General features: G+C 42.4%; 2 protein-coding genes across 2 annotated transcripts; both read left to right on the top strand.

Moving 5' to 3' along the window:
* Positions 1–1,102: 1,102 nt before the first annotated feature.
* On the top strand, positions 1,103–6,493 carry tmed10 (transmembrane p24 trafficking protein 10). The gene is made up of 5 exons (XM_084030109.1): positions 1,103–1,332; positions 2,250–2,370; positions 2,871–2,944; positions 4,529–4,655; positions 5,100–6,493. Exons 1-5 carry the CDS (start codon positions 1,156–1,158, stop codon positions 5,219–5,221), a joined length of 621 nt encoding a protein of 206 aa, XP_083886235.1. The 5' UTR covers positions 1,103–1,155; the 3' UTR covers positions 5,222–6,493.
* Positions 6,494–7,008: 515 nt separating this feature from the next.
* Positions 7,009–9,563, top strand: eif2b2 (eukaryotic translation initiation factor 2B, subunit 2 beta). Its single transcript, XM_084030344.1, has 8 exons — positions 7,009–7,273; positions 7,597–7,717; positions 8,133–8,284; positions 8,522–8,685; positions 8,779–8,874; positions 8,952–9,089; positions 9,165–9,231; positions 9,368–9,563. The coding sequence occupies exons 1-8, from the start codon at positions 7,102–7,104 to the stop codon at positions 9,523–9,525; spliced, it is 1,068 nt and encodes a 355-aa protein (XP_083886470.1). The 5' UTR covers positions 7,009–7,101; the 3' UTR covers positions 9,526–9,563.
* The last annotated feature ends 449 nt before the right edge of the window (positions 9,564–10,012 follow it).

A 10,012-nucleotide genomic window follows, 5' to 3' on the forward strand; every position in this document is an offset into this window, starting at 1 on the left:
TTATTCTACTGTTTCACTACCTTGACTTTATATGTTTGCACATTTTTTCCTAAACTCTGCCAATATTATAATTAGTCTCAGGAATATAGCCATTTTTACCCACTAGGTCATTCATATACTGTGGCCTATGTTGCCCCTCTAGATTCGCAAAAACCTTTGGCTGTCTCATAGGAGTTTTATGTTACTAGGTTGTATAATATTAAGCCTACCATTTCATTATATGCTGTTCCAGGGCATCGCCGGATCCTTTGTGTGCTGTTGTGCTGCTTGACTGCATATGGTAATGGGAGATATTGGGTGATATTTATAGTGTGTTGTCTAGTGTTTTTTTGTCCCCTTTCAGTACATATGAGGTCAGGTTGCCCCTCTGAGGCAGAAAAACTGCTCTGTGGTACCTTTATCCTGTAAACTGCAACACCCAATACGACCACAAATGTCACTATACCAAAGTGATCTAAGCAATGTTACACCAGCCATCCATTCCCTCCTGGATGAGAACTTGTAACCCTTCCCTGATGTTGATCTAATGTTCCTGGCTTCTGGCTTGTATCTCTTCTCCAGGGCCTTTGCTGTCACACTGATGGACTGTTCCACTCAGCTGTTGCATGTGCTTCATGCTCTGGGTCCCGTCTATACCAGCAGAGAATTTAAGGTGTTTAATGGTTTGTAGTCGACAACTGATTTCCATCTGCCTCCTTCTTACTGACAAGATGTTGTGCTCTGTTTACAAGGATCCTCCCCACTAAAATAGAGAGTAGTCAAAGATCATCCCACTTGTTTTAATGTGACATGTTGTGATGACACTTGATACAACTCTCTATATGCTGATGAAGACAGTGAGATGTGGTTGAAAGGTAAAGAAGAGTTTTCACGCTCGAACAATTTCATTGTTTCATTGTTAACCCTAGCAGGCTAATTACATCCAGGGACACCAATAGACTTATAACATCCAGGGGCCCCAGACAGATTTATACGGCCATGCACACACAGGTTGAACTCACTAAAATCTCACGGAAGTAGAGTTGGCGGTTGGCGTGTACTTCCCCTCCGGGCCAGCGGCGGCGCTCGAGGGCTCAGTCAAACCGGTTGCGTGAGCTGGAACTCGGCGTTAAACTGGTTGGCTGGCACGGGCTGGTTGGTTGGTTGAGTGTAGCCATGGCTCGACTCACTGCGCTACTGTTGTTACCGGTTCTTATTGAATCGGTATTTTCCATTTCTTTCTTTTTACCGGTCAACTCGAGGAAGTGTTTACGGGAGGAGATCCACAAAGACGTCCTCGTCACGGGGGAATATGACATAACCGAACAGGCGAACACCAAAACTAATCTGCAGGTGAGGACAAACCTGCGGCTAGCTAACGTCACAGTTAGCCTAACCATTTGTGCTGAGGCCGACATGACTCGAGTCTGTTAACGGTTTTTTAAAATTTAAGTACGCTAATTAGCCATTAACAGTGAAATCTAAAGCTCGTGTTAAAATAGTCTCAACTGTTTGAGGAGACGGCTGAAATATGTGGCAACTGTTGTTAGCATTGTAGCTAACATAGGCCCCGAAAAAGCCCTCTTCCTGGTTTAGCTGCTAAGTAGCTAGCTAACGTCAGTACTTGCTCACGTTATCCATACGCATTCAATTTCTGGCATAAAGTAAAATTACCCTGACACAAATGAATGCTGACTATATCATGTTTTGTGGGTTTTATGTCCCCAGTGTTTGTTTAAATGGTGTGAAACGATCCCGTCACTATCATAGGCTCGGCTCTGCTGCTGTTACACGTCAGTCTTACCGGAATAGCGTTTAGTCGCAAGCTACCGTCATTAGCCACCTAAGCTAGGCTACATGTCAACGAAACCTTGTATGTATATAACAATTACTTTTTATTTGTACGAATGAGATCCTGAGATTTCCTCCATACATCCCACAAGGGTGTACGCTCGTTATTAATCCATAAACGTTACATCCTCAAATATAACAATCTCGAAGTATCCATGTTCTAACAGCTGTCAAATAACATTACTGGTTTGCTGATATTAATGTGGTAGTCAATGCTGATGATTGAATAGTTTTATGTAAAGCAGAAGAGACATTTCCAAACTCCCTATGCAATTTGACTAAATCCTTAAATTTCACTTGATAGTGTAACCAACGGCAGTTGATTGATTAAATATTGGGGGTGTACCCTCAAATTGAGTGATGTTGAAAGCACAATTAAAGCAATTATATAATTTCTCTATTTTTTTTTAACTTTATAGATCACAGATTCTTCCAGCCACACTCTTTACTCCAAGGAAGATGCGGTAAAAGGGAAGTTTGCCTTCACCACAGAGGACTATGACATGTTTGAAGTGTGCTTTGAGAGCAAATCACCCATGGGTAAGTGCGATGCACCCAAAACTTGTGTCACTCGTCAAAGTCATTACAGACAGACAGATATACCTACAGTATGCTACAACATAATCACTTATTGAGCAATTATCAATGTCAGTTTATGATGGTTTTGCTCCACTTTGTTTAGAAATAAAATTTGCAATGACATTTTCACCTTTGGGGATATTTTTGTTTGGCTTATGAACAGACGGTTAAGAAATTAGAAATGTGATGTTTTATGCAATGTGTTCCATTTCCACAATAAAGATAAGACAAAAATACTTTGCATTCTTAAGTAATAATGTAGAAGGGATGATTGGAAACTGATACCGATTGATACAGAAAGCCATATATGGAAAAACAGCAGAAAGCTTCTTAGTTGGCACGTAAAATGAAGTATTTTCTGAAACTAGGCAAGGTTTATATATCATCGTGACTGAATACCATTTAACATGTTATATTTCAGTTAGTTGCAGACACTAATATCTGTGCTCCTTTTTAATCAGGTACTGGAAGAGTGCCTGACCAGCTGGTCAATCTGGACATGAAGCATGGTGTGGAGGCCAAAAACTATGAAGAGGTAAGTGTGGAAGTCTGAACAGTTTTTCTTTTGTTAGAAAGATACAGAACACATATTCCCTCCTCCGACTTAAAAAAAACAGACCAACTAGTGAGCTTTAGATTCATTTTAAGCAATTCTTAACATTAATCAGCCTGATATGTAAGTAGGCCCTACCCAGGATAAAGGACGTCATTTATCAAACAAAAGGAGTTCAGATGCAAGAGTTACACAAGCCGTTCCCTGTATCTGTTGCACAACACGTAAATAAGCACTCACTTAATGAGATTAATAAATTAAGTTGACCTGCGGTAAAGAGAATAAAGAGCTCTGGTACTGTATGTATATTAATGTCAGCTTAAAAACTTGTTCCTGGTGGCAGCAATGTGGATGACTTGTGCTGTATTAGTGGCGATGTCAAGTGTCCATTGACAAATTGTAATGACGTCAAGGTGGCATAGTGTAAAAAGAAGACAGGGAAATCAGTGGATGAGGTTCTTTGTTTCAACATCATTCAATATTTTCCTCAGTAGGGACACATCATTGTGCATCATCACTTCCATTACTTAGTGGTCCTTCTGAGAATTAATCACACTCACAGGCAACACTTGATAATGAGTACAGAAGTGATAAAGCTGAGAATCGCCCCCTTTCCCACACATGGTACACGATCATGATGTTCTGCTGCTCCACTGAGTTAGTGTAGGTGGATGTTCAGGGAGAGCTCCAAGTGTGCTTGCCTATTCAATAGGCATTAGGTGGAGCTGGGATTGTATCATCCTAGGTATATGGGTGTGTTACTTTTCAAATGTTCATGATTTATTGCTGAAAGAATCCTTGTCTGTATGTTTGGGAATGTGTACTTGGCAGATCCATGCTGTATATCAGGCAGATTTTAATATGCAAATTACGTAATGGGGAAAATCATCATGTCTCGGGCTGCAGATGTCGATGTCTGGGCCTGCTGCACATAGTTGCTGACTTTGGTCCAGATGCAAGGGAGACCAATGCGTTGCTGCTGCTAGTTTTTGTCATTAAGGGTTCACACAGGAAGTGTCAAAAGTTGTAAACCTATTCTCTGGGCAGGTTTGGGGACCTGTCCTGCATTGAGACTGCAACAAAATAACAACAAATCTACACTGAAAAGTGTCTTGCACCACAACACACAGGAAAATGGCCGCCATAATCATCAGATGAATCTTTTAAATAATTAATTTGAGCAGTTCATTTTGTACACGTCACACATTCATGTCACGTAATCCTGTGGTTGGTCCATTTTGTGCTCCACCTTCTTAGGTGGTGCAGCTGTTCATTTCACACCAGAGTTCAAAAGGCAGCTCTCTCACCCGCTTAAATGAGCAGGACTAACTGGCAAACAGTAGTTTGGTCAAACACATAAGGTGTGTACCTTCTTGAGGCAAATTTGTGATATTGGACTCAACAATACAATTGACTAACCCTGACTTGACTACGTAGCATCAGAGTGACACCTGTTGGACAAAGTATGTAATGGCATTGCTTAAAAGGTAGTTCCATCTTTCCTACCATTGGCTTCACAGGCTTAACTTTTCTCTAGTTTCAGTAGCTTCTGCTTTGTCTCTCTAGATTGCCAAGGTGGAGAAGCTGAAGCCTCTTGAGGTGGAGCTGAGGCGACTGGAGGACCTGTCGGAGTCCATCGTCAATGATTTTGCTTACATGAAGAAGAGAGAGGAGGAGATGCGAGACACCAACGGTAAGAGAACGATCAACTGCATGTAAGGTGTATGTAACCTCCATAACCTACGTTACATAATTGACTGTAATAACCCTCATTACAATGTACAGGTAATGCTGTGAAAAGCGTGTAAGATTCATATACATTTAATTATCTGTTACCTGAGGGTCCGCACAGCGTCTCCATAAAATATTTGATCCATCCATTAACTTTTGTATGTCGTACATAGGTGTTCATACATAAAACATTGGGTTAACTAATTTCTGTGTACGATAGACTGTAGTGTGTTAAAGGTGAAGAAGAAAAAAGGTCAGTCTTGACAGACGACTGACATGACATTCTTACAAGCGTGTTTGTTTTGGTTGGGTTGAATCTAAGAAACCTTTCACATGTCTATATCAACAATTCTTGAACAATAACAGGACTATATCTCTTTTTCTTTTTTCCCCCACCACTCCCCAGAGTCCACCAACACGCGTGTGCTGTATTTCAGTATATTCTCCATGTGCTGTCTGATTGGGCTGGCCACATGGCAGGTCTTCTATTTGCGGCGCTTCTTCAAGGCAAAGAAACTGATCGAGTAGAATGGCTCCTCACCTCGGGGGAAGCTGCCTTCCGTTCAGCCGACACATCCAAACATCCACCCTCCATGGACTAGCTCCAGCAAACAACAGCAAGTGGGGTTGAGGGGCTCAATTTCTAGTTTTCACGGCTGTAAGAAAGAGTACCAAGGCTGTCCTCTGGAGAAAAAAAATGATTCACCTGCTTATTTAGTGGTTGGAAACATGAAAAGCGCTGTAGGGAGAAATGCACTGTGAGACATGGAAGGTGTATGTCACTGCATTAGTGACATATATCCATTTCATGGTACTTCACTTTTCTGTCTGCACTGTTTTGAATGTCACAGCTTACTGAATAAGAACTTGTTCCTTCAACCAGTTCAACAGTGATGTTTGATTTTGAGCTCGATTTGACTGGATATGCCATGAGCGAATGTCCTTCCATTGCCCTTCTGTTGATGTACACATTCTTTGCCATGCCAAGCAAACTAGATCCTTGGTGCTCTTTTATCAAGTGAAGGCTATTTGAGAAAGTGGTTTGCTGTTACTTTGAGAAAATGAGCAACCACTGAACTTCTGTGTTATGTCACTTAATTTGCATTCATGTTTGGTAGCTAAATTTAACAGTGTCTTTAGTTTGTTTTCATATTGTAAATGCTATTTAGCTGCTTTATACAGGTATATTTTGAGGGGATGTGAGTAATATTCTCCTTTACAGTTATAAACTAGGTCACTCAAATGAGCTCTTCCACATTGTAGTTGTTTTTGAAACACCTGAACATTAATTTTTCACAGATCAAACATATCCCTTAACCAAAAAAAACCTGGTCCTTAGGAAGGAATTTGCAGCATTATATTGTATGTATATGGCTGTGAGTACTTTAATCACCTGACGTCTATGATACAGTTCATATATACTTGCAAGTTTCTCTTGTCTCAAGGTTTGTCAGTAAACGTAATGTAGGCAATCCACACTTTCAGAAATGTCCTTTCAGTCATGCGCCCTTTTATTCACATACTGGTAAATTTGATCATCCTTTTAGAATTTTCAAAAAAATCACTTTCCAATTACAGTGCCGATCCATCCAGCGTGCTTCTCTTCTTTGGGGATACTTATGAGGCTTGGGTTACAGGAGAATGTGGGTGGTTGCAAATATTCAGTTTTTGACGGGGATTAATTGAGGCATCTGTCATGGGTACATTTTTAACAATGGCATCAATGATTTTTATGTTGACTGATAAATTTTGTAAATTTGTGTTGGGCTTTTATTCAATAAAATATTGGATGGATTTTCATTTGTTACGGTTTAGTCTAACATGTATTCGCACAAGTGATGCTAATGTGATGCTGTCTCAAAGGCCGTTTTTGATTTTTAAAAGTGTTTCAACATCACATAATGTGGGATGCAATATCACATTATTGTGAGTGGCAGACTCAAATCGCGACAGCAGAAATTTAAGTAGTTTATACACGCGATTGATGCACAATTATTGGTGTTCACAATAGTGCACTGTAAAAAAAATATGGATATTTTCAGACTACATTTTATGCATCCATTAGCTGCTGAGATAGTTTAGTCCAAAAAATGCTGGTTTATCTTCTGGGGACAATGAATATCTGTACAAAACATCACAGCAGTCCATCTAATAGCAGATATATATTCAGTTCCTCCAAACCGACAGACTGAAGGATAATCGGACAGTTGCTCGTTTGCGCATGTCACTAAACACACCGCAGATGACGCAATAGCTAGGGAGACGGGGCACCAATCAAATGAGAGCGCAGTCACAATCACCCGGATGTACTCCTGAAGTACTTCCTCCCTCGTCAAAACATTCGCATGGCAGAGCTACTAACCGTTTCTAGGCGTTTACACTGACAGCGAGGTGTTTACACAGCAAGTATGCCGGGCCCGGACAAAGAAACGGACCTGACGGAGAGGATTGAGGCGTTTCTGTCCGACCTGAAACGCGGAGGGAGCGGGACGGGACCGCTCCGGGGCTCGGCGGAGATGGCCCGAGAGACGACAGCCCTGCTCCGCAGAATCACAGCCCAGGCTCGGTGGGGCAGCGCAGGTACTACACGCTACAGTTGGAAGGGATGTAGCTGAGTGTGGAAGTGTCATTGTAGCTGGACAGCGGGAGGACTTCCGTCAAACCTGTGCTCGCTGCTGCTACAGCTGTCAGGAGTGTTGTGGTGTTTGTTGTGGAACGTGGTTTCTAATAAAGTTGTTTTTTAACAGTTACTGAGGAGGAAGTAAGTAGACTCAATAGAGATATGATAAGGACTCTCTCAACTTGAGACCCCAGGAAGACTAACTGTGTTTGGGGCTCAGCTAAGGGTTCAGGGGATTGAGGTTTGATTTGATAGATGTCTTTACTTCTGTTCTCCGTTTCAGGCGATCTGATGGAAATAATCCGTAAAGAGGGCAGGAGGATGACCGCTGCTCAGCCATCGGAGACCACTGTTGGCAACATGATCAGACGGGTGCTGAAGATCGTCAGAGAGGAGTACGCCAGGTGAGGACAGGATGACAGAGATCCAGTCACTGCACTGGAGAGGGTCTAGATTAAGGTTCTCTAATTACCCTAATCATTTCATAAGAGGTTTCCTGCAAAGGGTTATTTAATTTGATATTAATTATAGGGAACACAGCTTTTTCCTCAATTGAACAGCTCAAATATAAACCAAGTAATTATTGTCTTTATTAATTTATTATTATAAAAGTACAGACCCAAATGTGGTAACTTCAATGTTTCTTTCGTGTCGTGGTCACTTTTTTTCATGTAATTTTGTATATGTGGGTTTTCTGCCGTAGTACTAATTTTCTACCGGGCTCTTCAAGTTACACATTATGTCTATGAAAGTGAATGTAGCGTTTCTTTGCACCGTTCTTCTTCCTGGGAGCTCATTTGCTCCGTTGTTTCCTCTCAGATCTCGAGGCAGCAGCGAAGAGACGGACCAGCAGGAATCCCTCCACAAGCTGCTGACCTCTGGAGGACTCAGCGAGGAGAACTTCAGACAGCATTTCGCCGCCCTTAAAGCAAACGTCATCGAGGCCATCAATGAGTTGCTGACCGAGCTGGGTACGTTTGTTTTTGTTTTATTTAAAGGGAAAATTAGCAGATGTTCAACCCTATATCTACCTGTCTGAGTTAGATATATAGTGTGAAAAACACAAAATCTGTTGTTCTTCCATATTCCCCAGACGTGACATGACAGACATATTTAGGGTATAGGGTTAGGGAGACCTACAGAATGCTACTCTCAGCTTTGGTAGCTATGGGAAGCAATGTTTCTTACTTCACCACTTCACTTTCCAGAGGGAACAACTGACAACATCGCGATGCAGGCTCTGGAGCACATCCACTCTAATGAGGTCATCATGACTATCGGTCGCTCTCGCACCGTGGAGGCCTTCCTCAAAGACGCTGCACGCAAACGCAAGTTCCACGTCATCGTGGCAGAGTGCGCCCCCTTCTGTCAGGTAGGAATAACACCTCAAAGATGCAAGACGTGATTAAATCATTGAGATTCAAGATTTTTGTGGATTTAACCTTATTTGTTGACCTTTGACCAGGGACATGAGATGGCAACCAGTCTCTCAAAAGCCGGCATCGAAACAACCGTGATCGCAGACGCTGCCATATTTGCCGTTATGTCTCGCGTTAATAAGGTATTTAACACCACAGACATCTTTGAAGCTGCCGTGTCAGAGCGTGTGAGTTAACCTGTGTGGGGATGTGTTTTTAGGTCATCATTGGTACGCAGACAGTTCTGGCAAACGGAGGCCTGAGGGCCGTCAACGGGACACACACTCTGGCCCTCGCAGCCAAGCACCATTCAACCCCGCTGATTGTTTGTGCTCCCATGTTCAAGCTCTCGCCTCAGGTAAGAAGACTCGAGTCAAATTTCTCTAATTCCAGCAGAAAACAACATGATGTTAAAACTATTTTGTCTCCTTAGTTCCCGAATGAAGAAGATACCTTCCACAAGTTTGTCTCTCCGCATGAGGTGCTTCCGTTCACTGAAGGTAACGGACATTCCTTGCAAAATGCTTATCAACAGCCAAATTCTGCATAATTTTTAGGCCTTCAAAAATATATATTCCTCTTTTGTAGGATAACTTACTGAAGTTCATTTTCACAGTTTTACAATTTGTATTTCAGGTGAGATTCTCTCAAAGGTGAACGTGCACTGCCCGGTGTTTGACTACGTCCCACCCGAGCTCATCACACTGTTCATCTCTAACATTGGAGGACATGCACCGTCGTACATCTACCGATTGATGAGTGAACTTTACCACCCAGAAGACCACGAACTTTAACTGGTGTAATTAACAAATAAATTAAATTACCTTTGTTGAAGTAATTTTGGTCTTTTTTGATGAGGTACTGGGAGTGTCTTGTTGCATGATGTAGTAGCAGGAGTCGTCCAGGTGGAGGCGGTGTAGGATCCGCAGAGCAGCCGGTCTGTGAGTGTTTTTAATGTGAATAAGAAGATAAAGACAGAGCCATGAAGCTGCTGTGTGATGTAAAGATATAATGGATGAGTGTTCGCGTTGAAACAGCGGTTTAGTAGAAAGTGTAAAAGACTGGGTCCCGCTGTATTATTCAGGCTGCACTACAGTGTCTATTCACAGGCGCGATCCCACTACTGAGCGGCACGGGGGCTTTGGCCTGCTCCGTTTCCGACCTGGGCCGGTGCACCCCTCCTTAGACGACCTGGTGGTCCCGGGCTCCCCCTGGAGCACCATATCGATACCGAACTTAGTGCGGACACCCGATCGGCATAGTCCACTGCAGCTCAGAACT

This window comes from Eutrigla gurnardus (assembly GCF_963514095.1).
Source record: "Eutrigla gurnardus genome assembly, chromosome: 16".
In the NCBI taxonomy this organism is placed as follows: domain Eukaryota; kingdom Metazoa; phylum Chordata; class Actinopteri; order Perciformes; family Triglidae; genus Eutrigla; species Eutrigla gurnardus.

What these genes read in the sequence shown, in the direction of transcription:
- tmed10 (XM_084030109.1), top strand. Translation starts at nt 1,156, where the DNA reads ATGGCTCGACTCACTGCGCTACTGTTGTTACCGGTTCTTATTGAATCG. An exon ending in ACACCAAAACTAATCTGCAG is followed by an intron (nt 1,333 to 2,249) that starts GTGAGGACAAAC and finishes TTAACTTTATAG; the next exon opens with ATCACAGATTCTTCCAGCCA. An exon ending in TGAGAGCAAATCACCCATGG is followed by an intron (nt 2,371 to 2,870) that starts GTAAGTGCGATG and finishes CTTTTTAATCAG; the next exon opens with GTACTGGAAGAGTGCCTGAC.
- eif2b2 (XM_084030344.1), top strand. Translation starts at nt 7,102, where the DNA reads ATGCCGGGCCCGGACAAAGAAACGGACCTGACGGAGAGGATTGAGGCG. An exon ending in GTCAGAGAGGAGTACGCCAG is followed by an intron (nt 7,718 to 8,132) that starts GTGAGGACAGGA and finishes GTTTCCTCTCAG; the next exon opens with ATCTCGAGGCAGCAGCGAAG. An exon ending in TGTTCAAGCTCTCGCCTCAG is followed by an intron (nt 9,090 to 9,164) that starts GTAAGAAGACTC and finishes TTGTCTCCTTAG; the next exon opens with TTCCCGAATGAAGAAGATAC.